This window comes from Hibiscus syriacus, unplaced genomic scaffold, assembly GCF_006381635.1.
Source record: "Hibiscus syriacus cultivar Baekdansim isolate YM2019G1 unplaced genomic scaffold, ASM638163v2 tig00110159_pilon, whole genome shotgun sequence".
Lineage (NCBI taxonomy): Eukaryota > Viridiplantae > Streptophyta > Magnoliopsida > Malvales > Malvaceae > Hibiscus > Hibiscus syriacus.
In genome coordinates, this window is record NW_024062607.1 from 156,201 (window position 1) to 170,142 (window position 13,942).

The 13,942-nt window shown below is 33.5% G+C and overlaps 1 protein-coding gene and 2 pseudogenes across 1 annotated transcript; 1 reads left to right on the forward strand and 2 right to left on the reverse strand.

Moving 5' to 3' along the window:
• Positions 1-267: 267 nt before the first annotated feature.
• Positions 268-2,237, reverse strand: LOC120216209 (zinc finger protein 511-like). Its single transcript, XM_039213697.1, has 4 exons — positions 2,079-2,237; positions 1,817-1,881; positions 1,278-1,476; positions 268-810 (listed from the first exon to the last, which is right to left on the reverse strand). Exons 1-4 carry the CDS (start codon positions 2,205-2,207, stop codon positions 409-411), a joined length of 795 nt encoding a protein of 264 aa, XP_039069628.1. The 5' UTR covers positions 2,208-2,237; the 3' UTR covers positions 268-408.
• Positions 2,238-6,404: 4,167 nt separating this feature from the next.
• LOC120216194 lies at positions 6,405-8,092 on the forward strand (annotated as a pseudogene).
• A 215-nt stretch (positions 8,093-8,307) lies between these two features.
• Positions 8,308-10,818, reverse strand: LOC120216211 (annotated as a pseudogene).
• Between the last annotated feature and the right edge of the window lie 3,124 nt (positions 10,819-13,942).

Below are 13,942 nucleotides of genomic sequence, written 5' to 3' on the forward strand. Positions count from 1 at the left end.
TCTCAAATCTGTAATAACCTCATAGGAGTTTCCAGTAACTTTAATATTGGTTGTTGCCCATTGTGTGACTGTACTTCCATAATTATGATATTGTGATTATGATTTGCAATATGATATATTGGGTCAAATTCAAATGACCACCCATTAAATTTTCAAATTGGATAAAAGTAATTTTAAATTTGACCCAAACTTAAGGATCCCATCCCTTCCAACATTGGCGCAACATGGTTTTTTAATATTTTGGGATGGGTAAAATTAGTTTTAAAATTGTTTTAACGAATTTTTAATGTTAAGGATCCCATCCCTTCCAACATTGGCGCAACATGGTTTTGAAAGAAAAAAAAATCAATTGCATTCAACATCTTTCTGTCCTACTTGAACTCGAAACTCGACTGTAAATTGCTTTCATTACCGGCTGCAAGAAAATGCTATCCGTCTCTTTGCCCCTGTAGTTGTGGAATCACTTCTTTTCCCGCGTGGCTGGATGGATCGAGGAACAAATGTAAGGCCGCGTGCGTTACGACGACCGAAGCTAATGTTCGAAGGAGAGGAGTCTGAAGTGCTTAATTTGGAGACAGCAGAAACAAGGCCATCAATCGTTTCATTTTCTACTTCCATCTTGCTGGAAGCTTCTTCATCCTTCTTATGCACTCTGCGTTTCTGTTGGTTCTTCAACCTCTTTTTCTTGGATGGATGTGCCTTCTTAAAGAAGTCGAATGATGTCGGGAACTTATGCTTGTCCACCAGATGTTGTTGCCGACCCTTGTAACTTTTGAACTTCAAACCGCAGCCTTCCACAAGGCATTCATACTGTTACACACAAAGACCGGTTTCTGTATTAAACTAAATTATACCGAGACCGATATTAAAGTAGAAGAATATTACAAAGTTAACAACAAACTAATAACCATTTCTACCAAATCAGAAAGATAAAGAATGTGTGTGTGTAAACTCATGGTTTGGGGGACAAATTAGCACTCCCTTCACACTTCACATTTCTAAGTTAGAAAATCCCCCTCATGGCCTTATCAATATCTTTCCCCGTCATTGGACGTGCCTCGACAGGGGGGAGGAGAGACCTCATTGCAGGCAACTAAATGTGATAAATTGAAATGCATGACGCTAGTTGAATAGTATTTTTGGAGCCTAACTGCCACCATAAACTCGTTCCACTTACACAATTGTGATAAAATGCATTCAACAGAACAAAAGGAAAGGGCCAAACTCAATGAACAATCTCAAAACACCAATATACAAAGTTAATGAGAGAAAGATACCATAGCATAGCCACGAGCGACTTTCGCCTGAAAGAAGGAATCGTGTGCTTCAGAGACATGAATACTTAGCAAGCGAGATGTCGGGTAAACTCTAGAGCATACAGAACATGAAGCAGTATGCAATGCATTGTAATGATCTTCAAAGTCCTCCAAAGAAGTCAGGCATGCGCGGCAACCCGCGATTGGGCAAAATACACCCCTGCTCGCACATTAGAAACAAATGACAATATTAATTACAAAAACAGCATTAAACTTTCAGAAGCCTTATCATCTTTTTCAGATGACAGAAACTTCATTTCCACGTTCACTACATTCAACAGGCAACAACAGCTATTTTATGACCCAAAAAATTACACGGCACAATAGAATTTGAAAAGGAAGTCACAATTTCAGAACATATAAACCCTATTAGAGATCCTGGAAATGCATGATTAAAATGTACGAATAAACTGTAAACAATCAAATAACAGCCCTTTAATGACCATTAACAACTAGTGATTCTAATTTCTAGAGCTAAATAGTGGAACAAAATATGAAACCTGGCAGCATTATCTATCATCTTCTCAAGTTGGTTCCTTTCATCTTCAGTTAAATCCAATGCCACCTGAATTTAAAAAAAAAAATCATTTTTGAGTCTTTGTCTTTAAAATTGAACCTTTTTATAATCATTAACAGAAGAAAAAATTGAAAAGAAATAACTTAAACCCACTTAAATTTATAACTTATTAAAGTAAAATTATTTCATTAGATCTTTTAATAAGAAAAGCCCGTGGATAAAAGTAGAGCAGGGAAGAGTAGGACCTGTTTGGCAAGAAGTTCTCTTTCGAGGTTACCAGAAGAGAAGAAGGGAGAGTCGGGCTCAAAACGACGACGAATCGAAGTCCAGTATGGAAACGATGAGTCGTGTTTGTAGTCTACAACCATCGCCATGGCTACTTACAATTTTGATTAATTTGTGAATGATTTGATTTTTCTTGGGAATGATTTCAAGTTTGAATTTTCTGGAATTTGGGAACTTACAATTGAGCCGAAAGAATGAAAGGCTTCCAATGAGCCCACTCATGGATCCCAATAACTTGGACGGTAGCCCATCTAAAATCTCAATTCAATGTCTTTTCTCTTACCGATTCAAATTTCCATCATCATAATACCAAAACCATATATATATCCTTTTTCTTTTTCACCATCCGAAAACAACAAGTTTAATAAATATATATCATATTTGTTATGATCTGATATACTCAAATATAATTACTATTCTGAATTTATAAGCAATCCAGTATTAGAAAAAGAGTGTTATTCTAATTTTTACCATCCAAAATTCTTTATAGGTCCAACATTTGTACTAGGCATGGAATATGCATCAAGCAAGCACAAACTAAAGGTCTGTTTGTTTCACGTAAAATATTTTTTGGAAAACGTTTTCTTCACTTTTTAGTGTTTGGTCGGAGGAAAACAGATTGGTCAGTGTAAAATATTTTCCTAGTCAACAGAATTTCCTTTGTATTTTCTGGAAAATTACTTACGGTTTAATTTTCCGTAAGTCATTTTTCAAATTTTTCACTTCAAACCATAAATACTCAAAATGATATTATTTTATAGATTTAATATTAATATGATATTTTAGTATATTTTAATAAAAATATTAATTATTAACATATTTAAATATATTTTATTATATTTAATAATATAATATAATAATATTATTACATAATATACTCAATTATTATAATAATATATGATACTTTAATTATATTATTTTTATATATAATATTTATAAAAAATTATTATTTATTTATTTATTAAATAATTTATTGAATATTAAGGTGAATACTTTTATTTATGTATTTAATATTATAAATAGTCTAATAATATTATAAAAATCCTTAAAATATATTTATTAATAATTTAAAATATAATATAATATTTTTATTTTTATAGACATTCAATATAATTTATCATATTTTTTTTTAATAGAATACTATAGTTTAATATTTTATTTATAAAATTATAGAAATAATATTGGCATAAATAGTATTAAATAAATTATTCTAATATTTTTTAAAATAACAATATTAAGTTTTTATAATAAATAATATTATTTATTATATTTTATATTTACAATAAATAATTTCTAAAAAAATTATCAACAGTGAAAAATTCTTTACACAACATCTTCCAAACATCATAAAACATTTTCTAGAAATGTTTTCCGGAAGATGTAATTCATTTTACGAAAAACATTTTCTGGAAAATGTTTTCAATGAAACAAACGAACCGTAAGTTTACTTAAATTCACTGATCAGAAGAGGTAACAAAACGAAAGGGTTTTTTTTAGTGCAAATTGCTACAAAATTAATGTTTATATCATAGCAATGGACTTCTAACCCAGTCTATTCTTTGTGATATTAAAAATTCCCCACCGAGTTACCATATGTAATTAAATAAGCTACAGAAAAAATGGTAAGAATGAGTTCTACGATTCAATTTCTTAAGAATGAAGGTTGTCAAAAGAAGAAACGGTCTTAGAGTCAACTATATATTTATACTTCTAATTGCTCCCAAAACAACTTGTCCTTTCCGGATGAGATTAGTCTTGAAATTCTACACATGAATAGATAATATGTATTATTTTCATTACTTACAGACACATTCTATTTGCAATTATTTTACGTAGTGTAGTTCTTGATGTAGAATAGTTTTACGTTTCAATCGTATTAGATACATATATGTTTGAAAAGGTAATCCCAGTTTACGATTCTTCTTAATATTTGTAATATTTTTTTTTACAAATTCTAAATCTAACCCTAATCTTAATTAGAGAGGATGGGAAAGGGGATTATAGAGGAAGGAACGAGAGTACTCCAAATGGGTCTAGAACTCATGACTAGGGATGGGCATGGGTCGGGTTTTTGGTCGACCCGACCAAAACAAAATTTCATCCAAATCGAACCCGGCCCTACATATAACTTAGAAATCCGACCCGAAATAATAATAAAAATATTTTTTCCAATAAAAACAGTGACTTAATTGAAAAAAATTATATATAAAGGGGTATTATTGTAATTATTCCTAAATATATAAGGTAAAATTATATATTTTTCGTGTCGGGTCGGGTATTTTTCACCCTAAACTTGAACCCAACCCGACCCGAACATCACACTTGAAAAAACCCGACCCGACCTGAACCCGAATTTTTTAAAAAAAACTCTGACCTGATCGGGTCAGAACCCGTCTGGTTCGAGTCCCATGCCCATCCTACTCATGACCCAAAGAAATATAAGAGAATAAAGACGAAAAATTTGCGTAAATATCAATATGATTTTGACAAATATACTTTAACATATTTTAGATTTTGACAAAAGTGTAATATTTTATTTATTTTTCTAATTAACATATCAAGATGATGAACAAGTCATTGATTTATGGTGTACATGACTCAAACAAACATTGACGAAGTGGTAATTACAATTTATATTATCCCACACGTGAAAGCTTATACATTGATTTGTTGCTAAGTCGCTTTCATACATATGTAGTGACTTATAAGAAATTAAAGGTTCTTTTCAAAATGTCTCATCCCTCGTATAGTTGGGGTGGGGGGGAATCAAAGGGTGAGCTGAGCCACACTAATTCGACCAAGCTAATTATGTCAACATTCTTTTCTTCAATATGATATAGGTGAACAGAAACTTCAGAGCAATTGTCAACAATCTTTTATTTTCCTTTGGCAATAAATACATATATTTAATTTTAATCTTAAACTCTATAAATATTTCCACAGTTTTCATATGTTTAAAGATTTTATCTATTTTAGACGTACAAGATATATGTGTTTGATGTAAATATATTGTATATCAATATTTTTTCTTTAACAAATAATTATTATATATAATATGAATTGAAAAACCTAAATTAAAAAAAAGCCCTAGTTCTAAAAATCAAGGCAATAAATACATATTTAATTTTAATCTTAAACTCTATAAATATTTCCACAGTTTTTCATATGTTTAAAGATTTTATCTATTTAGACGTACAAGATATATGTGTTTGATGTAAATATTGTATATCACCAACTTTAATGTTGATTGCCGACCGTCAATATTTTTTATTTTCTTTCTCTTTTCTATATCGCATCTTTATTTTATTTTTCTTTTTGATTTTGAATAAGTCTGTCTGTATTGCATGTTTGTATCTACTTTTATGTTACGTTTTCTTATGTTTTTTTGGCATGTTTTTGGTTCTCTGACCGTTTTTTTTTATTTTTTTAAGGATTGATCTGACATCGCCACGACTAATTAAGATGACACTTATATAATATCTTGTGATCTTCCTGCTTTGGATTCTCATATTGGGTTTGGATACTCGATTTACGTTCATGGATAGCTTTTCACGCCGCTAGAGTCTGATTTTCGGTTTGTGATGGTATTTCAATAACTTGATTTCTTTTGTAGTTCGTTTGTCGATGCATCAGATTTGTTTGTATATATCTTTGTTTGAGTTTCTTGGTTAGATTTAATCTTTCTTGTATGATACTTATGTGATATTAAGTTACTAGTTTTGTTTCAATGATTATAGAAATTTTCCTAATTACGTGTTTAATTTACGATTGCGATTGTAAATATTTATTGTAATAAGAGATATTTCCTATTTTGAATAAAATTACTTGCTTCTATTAAAAAATATTTTTTTCTTAGTGCCCAAAATTATATATTTTTTTTTCAAATAAGAGCCTAGGGAAAAAATTGTTAGGTATCAACTTAAAATCTAGTCTCAATTAAAATTTTATTTTAAAAAAATATATCATTATTTTACTAACTCAATTGACATTTTATTTAAACCAAAGGAAGAGTATAGATAAGGTGAAGTACGACCAAGCCATTACAATTTAATAGTAATAATTATATATAATGACTGATTTTGAAGATGAAAAAAAGAAGGGGCAACTTGCAAATTGTTTAGATATTCTAACCAGAAAAGAACTAAATGAAAGCATATATATATATATATATATAGGTATATATATATATATAGGTATTGTATTTGTGGAAGTAAGATGGTTAGACCAAGTATTAGCCATCAAAAATCATGCATGCCTAAGCTAACATTTTCTTATTACAAGTATTCTTGTTTATATATATACGAGTTATCAGAACTCAGAAGTAAAAGGTAGAAACAAAATGGAGGTACTAAGGAGATGGTTGACGATATCGATGGTTTTAATGATTGTGCAGAGAGGTGAAGGGCAGCCGTCCGAAGATTTCTATGTCAATTCTTGCCCGAATCTGGAATCCATAGTGAGTCAACAAGTGTCAACGAAGTTCAGTCAAACCTTCGTTACGGTCCCTGCAACTCTCCGCTTGTTTTTTCATGGCTGCTTCGTTGAGGTTTGTATCCTCAATAATATCCAGCTTTTGCTCTTGACTTCATCACATGTTTCAAGCAATAGTTTTATTTTTCTTATCAAATTACTCTCGTGTCGTGTCGCGTCGTCCATCATGCATGCTTAGTTTTTCCATTGCACGTCAGATTCCGTTAGATTTATGTCGAACTAATTGAATTGAATTTTTAAATTTGAGTCATAATTGGCATGAACCAACTTATCTTAGTGGTTAAAAAACTCGTTATTGTTCTTAGAGGTCATGGGTTTGAATATCAGCAACTGCAATAGGTGATTGAGCGTTCATTGTCAAATGGTTAAGGATATTTAGAACAGATATTACTTTGTAATTACCTTAGTTTAATCCAAAAAAAAACTTGAGTCACAACTGATACAGCAAGGAGAACTCAAGAGGATGGATCCTCTTTTAGTTGAAGTGAAGTTAAAAATGGCTATTAATCAATTAATTTTGTAGGGTTGTGATGCATCAGTGCTGATTTCATCGCCAAACGGAGATGCCGAAAAGGATGCTCAAGACAATCTCTCCCTTGCAGGCGATGGATTCGACACTGTAATCAAGGCCAAACAGGCAGTTGAAACACAATGCCCTGGTGTTGTGTCTTGTGCCGACATCTTGGCCCTGGCTGCCCGGGATGTTGTTGTCCTGGTAAGATATTTTACCTCAAATCACGAATGCTATTGCGATTCGAATATTGAAAGCATTGCTTCTGTTGTTTGAAGAATAATAATATTAGGCCGGAGGGCCTTCATGGGAAGTGGAACTAGGACGTCCAGATGGCCTTATATCACAAGCATCAAGAGTAGCAGGAAATCTACCAGAGCCTGATTTCAACCTCGTCCAGCTCAACACCATGTTCGCTCGAAACGGCCTTACCCAACTCGACATGATTGCCCTCTCAGGGGCTCATACCCTAGGCTTCTCGCACTGCGACCGGTTCGAGAATCGTATATATTCCTCTCCGATTGATCCTACTTTGGATCCGGCTATGCACAACAATTGATGCAAGGTTGTCCTTGAAACGTCGACCCTAGCATCGCGATCAACATGGATCCCGAAACCCCTCGAACGTTCGACAATGTTTATTATCAGAATCTAATTGCCGGGAAAGGGTTGTTCACTTCGGATGAAGTGCTTGAAACCGATCCCGATTCTGAACCAACTGTGAGTGATTTCGCTACCAACCCGAGAAACTTCAATGCAGCTTTTATCACTGCAATGAGGAACCTGGGAAGGGTGAGAGTCAAAACTGGCAATGAAGGAGAAATAAGACTTGTTTGCACAGCATTTGACTCATGAAATGGAGGACTAAAACGTAAGCCCCAAGTTCTTCCTTTGTTTTGTATTTATATTTTCTGGTTTGACATAGGTGCTTGAAGATCATCATTAAATAAATATTTAAAAAAAAAAAAAAGATTTTCTTGTAATTAATCTTTTCTTCTTCTTTTCTGTGATGCTTGTCAATGCATTTAAAGATGCCATTTATTTTGTAAAACATATTAATAAAATGAATTCAGTGACGCGCTATATTCCAACTTGTCGAGGCCATAAGGGAACTGGGGACGGTTGTTTTCTTTTATTAATTTATAATAAGAAGTAATCACTGAAGTAGATTATAAAAGCCAAGACTAGAATCTAAATGTGTTTTGGTTTTCAAACATGCTCTGCACATCTACATGACAACATCAATATGACCAATTCAAGGAACACTCATGCAGTCTCCGTTTTGGTGCCAAAACATCACTGTAAAACGGATGAAATATTCATAAAAAGAGCCATCCTAGATCTCATCCTTGGAGTCAAGTGCGAGATTTTCCATAAAGGTTGGCGTAAACAGACTTGGTACGATACACTAGTATCAAGCTTAAAAGAGCTGCAACTACGCAGAATCCTGACATAATCATGGAAGTCAGAAAGAAGCATACAGAACCTTCACACTTAAGTGGTTCATCCACGGCAAGCATCCCTGACAAAATTGAATCTGAAATCTGAGTCGGGATACGATGTTGAGCTTGCTTCTCCGCTTCACGGTCATAAATACTGCTAGCAATTACACCAGAGAAGACCAGTGAACCTGCAGGATTGGCCAGCGTGAGGAAATTGTACAGAGCGCCAAACTTTTTCAAGCCGAATAACTCAGAGGCAGCTGCTGGCACTATTGCCCAGTGGGCACCATAGCCAAGCCCTATCAACAGGGTACCGATGTACATTGCTCCGGGCCATCCCATAGCAAAGAAGACATGGCCAACAGCCATCACAAGCTGGGCCACAGCCATAGATATCAGCCTCGGATTAGCATAATCCCTATACAGTGATACCATAACAAAGTAAGATAAAAGAAGCAGAAGCATTATTAAAGACTAATGGTATTGGCATACAGGTGAAAATGATATCCAACCGTACCTCACAATAATCTCCGAGAAATAACCCCCACCAACACGACCGAGAAAGTTCCAAATGCTGATCATGGATACAAAAATATGAGTATTATCATACCCGAGAGACTGACTCATCTGACCAAGATTATCTATCACTGTCAATCCCGATCCCGAACCTAACAGCAGAGAGAAAAAGATAAGCCACAAGTCCGCTTTGATCAAAGCCTCCATCAAGGTAAAGTCCTCCCCTCGATGAGGACCTCTCCTTCTTTTCACCCTCACTGCTCCTTCAGCAGCAGCTTGGAACAGTTTTGCTTGCAACTGAGCAATTCGTTTATGCCTTTCCGATGCTGGAAGCAAGTCTACATCCTTTGGCTTCTCATCTTCAACCTCACTGAATATTACTTCATTCTGCTCGGACTTCCCTGCTTCTTGTTGCTCAGGCTTTGGTAAAAGAGCTTCTTCAACCAGATCTCTAGGCTCATCAAAGAAACTCAATTTAATCGGAATAACTATGGGAACGAGAAGAAGGACGAACAAGAAAAACCGTAAAAACTATTACTATAGTGTGGCTCACATCGACAAGATCTTCCAAAAGCATCACCCCCATCAAGTATGCTGCCAACAGGAGGCACACACTATATATAAATGTAAAACTTAAACTATCAGATGGCCTCATTTGTCTATGACCTCCAACAGGTCTGATTATGAACATTAGAGCAATAACGACCATCGCTGGCCCCACCGCAACCATAAATATTAAGGCCGCTTGATCAGGGAAGTTAATCATTGTGTATATCTGAGTCAAAATTGCACCACTCAACCCAGCAAAGCCCTTGAGAATTCCTACCACAGGACCCCGGCTTTTCGGGAAGTTTTGCACACAAGAAACCAGGGAAGCTGTATTAAAGTAGGTTTCGCCATTGTTTCCGACAAATATTAAGATGCACATCTGCATACTGAGATGAATTAACCGTCTAGCCATAATGAGACCCTAATATTACGAAAACTTTCTGTAGATACAATACTTTTTGGACATAGTTGAAAGCCATCGTTTGAAATCATTTTTAGCAGAAGATGAACAAATCAGTCACCTTAATTTACCTCCTCAAATCCACATACATATTTGACTTCTGATTTTCCAGAACAATAATAAGTAATTTATGCTTCTTGCATTGACATACATACATTTTCTACTCTAATAACTTGTATGAATCAGAAATGAAATAAGTAATCAAATACAAAAGCCTTAAAATGAACAAGTAATGACTCAACATGCAGCAAAGATGGCTACAGTTTCATAGGAATTGAAAGACCAAACTTCATAAGTTAAAAATAAACAGAGGATCAAACCATGTCCAGGAAAATAGCAGGGAAACAAAAAGATAGAACCAAGTGAAGAAAGAAATCAACAATATCGATACTTACAGCCCACAAAGGCAAAACTGGAGCTCTCCCAGTAACAATCAACCAAACCCAACCATAACCAATAAGATTCTGCAAAGCGCCAACAAGCAAAGCCCCCCATAAAGGCAATATCTCAGATAAGCTCCCAGCTAAGAACCCAACACTATCTCCAAGATCTTTAGCCACACCCAGCCTCGAAAGCTGCCTTTGATTATAATTCAATGAACTCTTTATAACGGGTGATATGCTACCAAATACATACCCAACACCAGCACAAGATTGTATCCACATTGCAGCAACGAAAACCAGCCACCTATTATTCACAAAAGCTTGAACGCTTTCTTTCAATTTTCCCATTACTACGTGACTCCAAAAACCACCACCACCAGAAGAAGAAGAAGATTTTGGATGCTCGTCAAGCAAGCCAAGTCTATGAAAAAATGTATTTTTAAATGAAAAAACAGATCTTTATAAAGGCGGAAACTTTGTGGGTTAAATGTTTGTCACAAAACGACAAAAGGGGAAAGGTGTGAGAGGATGGTGATGAGAATTTGGTTTCTTTGTGTGAGAGAGTGAAAAAAAGATAAATTTGGTTTCTTTTGGGTCATCGGTCATGGGGTTAAACAGTTAAGTTGGGGTGGTGTCTGGCGTTAGTTTTTTGGTCTAATCGCGGTAATTGCGGGTTCTTGTTCTAGACATTTACGGTAACTGCAACTTACTATTTATGTGTTTTTCAAAAATGCCACGTCTTCACCATCATACCATCTGTCTATGTTTTTCTCTGGCCCTTATGTTTTCCTCAGAACACAAACAAAATATTACCCATTTTTTGCGTTTTGTAAGCTTATGAATGATTCTCTCCCTCATCTGTAAATATCAACTTTGTATCACGAGTAAGACAGAGTTGTATTTTTATTTATAACCAACGAGTGAGACAGAGTTGTATTTTTATTTATAACCAACGAGTGAGACAGAGTTGTATATATATAAGTGTTAATTTGATGCATAAAGACATTTACTTTGTATCTATTTTTGCAATTGATTACATTTATTAATTGTTTCATTCGGTGGTGAAATTATAAAAGAAAAAAAAATGAAGATCTGATGTAATAATTGTTTAAAAGGATTTTAATTATTGGTAATATATATTTTGTAAATATAACTATTTGAATTTAATTTTTTAAAGAAAGAACAGTACTCTTTGTTTAATTATACTTATTTGATTTTTATAATTTAAATTAGCGAAAACATACAAATGGTACCCGGCTATAAGAGATATTTTTTGAGTTCATTTATTATTAAAAGTTACAGAATGATCCTTTGACTATATATAGTTACTTTTTTTTAGTCTCTCAACTATTAAAAGTTACAAGATGATCATTTGACTACCATTATGTTCCAAACTCGACTTTTTCATTAAAAAAATAACGGTCATTTGAGTTAGATGTTAACATACTAACTGAGATATGATTGTCGTATGAGAATATAAGAGCATATTTTATCATATCTCATCAGCAGTTTAACGTACAACTTAGATTGTAGACAAATTTTTAATAGAACATGACTAGTTTGAAACATAATGAATAATCAGGTGATAATTTTATAATTTTTAATATTATAAGGATTATTTTATAATTTTTAATATCGAAGAACTTAATAAAACAATATATTATAATGAATGGACCATTATTGTACTTTATACTTCAAATTATTAAATAAAGACGATAAATTTAAATGTTTCTCTTTTAAGAGTAGACATGTTGAAGTTGTTGGATTTTATGTTAGCAGTTGAGAATTTCAAAAAGCAAATTCCAATTTCTTTCTAATGGAATTATGGAGCTTCCATTGATCTGACAGCTTTCAAAGAATATGCGTACCACATAAGGTGCACAGAGAAATGTTTTCCAGCGTAAAGTTCATCCAGGACCATGATTTCCATTTTTTGTCTTAATTTTACTTCAGTCCTTAACATTTGAATTGTTCCTTTTGAATCCTCAGCATCCTAAAATGATTTTATTTTCATCCTTAGCTAATTGGCAAATCAAGGCAATCACCTCTAAAGAAAGATTAACTACTTAATTTTTTTTAAGATTATATTTTAAAACATTAAATTCGGATTTAAATTTACTCCAATTTTGTCAGTCAACCCATTTTACTGTTTAAATAGTAGTAAGACGTTTAATATATTTTATGTTAATGTATTTAATACTATATATTTGGTATTAACATTTGAGAAATTAAACTAACATTTTTAATGAGCCATAAGTTATATTGACCACGATTTCCACTTTTCTACTCTAATTCTACTCCAGTCCTTAATCTTTTTGAATTATTCCAATTTCATCCTCAACATCTTAAAATGTTTTTTTATCCTCCTAATAGCCAAATCAAGACAATCAACTATAAAGAGATCTTGGTGATGATACAAGGATTTAACCTAATATTTTAAAGAACAAAAAAACCATAGGAAAATCGTGGTGTATGACTTTGTATTTGTTATGATGTAATAAAAAACCATGAGATTGGTTCACATATTTAATGATGGCATGATACACGAGCTTGTTAGGTGAAAACTAGGACAGGTAGGTTTGATAAGTCGATGAATTATTTTTCTTACTAATATTTTTCTGCCTATTACCTGTCACCCTCAATGATGAAACATATGGAAACTTAACACTTATCATTGTGTATATGTGAAGATTAAATTTAAAAAAAAAAAGTAACAGGAAACGATTGGATTCTTTGAATCACATGGTAAATGTCGTCTACTCTTGAGGTAACTATACACTACGGATCAGAATTACTCACTCAAGCAATACAACGGAAACTAAATCAATAAACCACAAACATCCTCCACTACCGCCAACTACTACCTCCAGAACGCAAGGACACCACTCACACCAGACTACACACATTAGAAATAAAATAAAATAAACACCATAACCCTTTTTACCCCACCCAGGCCAGCAGACTAAACGCAGAAAAAAAAATGGAGCAAGACCGACTTCAATCATCCCAATCTTCACTTTAGCTCCTCCACATGCCATGCTAACTCTGCAAACTCCACAAGCAATTTGTAAAAACAGAAATAGAAGAAACAATATGTGGCCAATTGTTGTTGCCCCAACACCCAATTCTCAACATAGACTGATCGAAAAGTCTATTTTCACAGCAGGATTTTTTAATAAAGATAATATCATTTCGACACAACCATATGGACCACACCAATCCAAAAAAAAAAAAAAAGTCGACCTCTAGAGAGATTTTTTCTCCTTTTTATTCGGTTGAACATACCATTTCAAGAGGAGACCTTTAGCATTTTCCGGCATAACAAACGAAATTTTCAATAAAGCACACCATCTGGTCCAAAGCCTCCATACCACCTTACATTTGCAAAACAGATGCTCCGGGGTTTCTATATCTTCCTTGCACAAACAGCATAGACAAGACTCTATATTTGATATTCCTCTTTTTGAAAGTT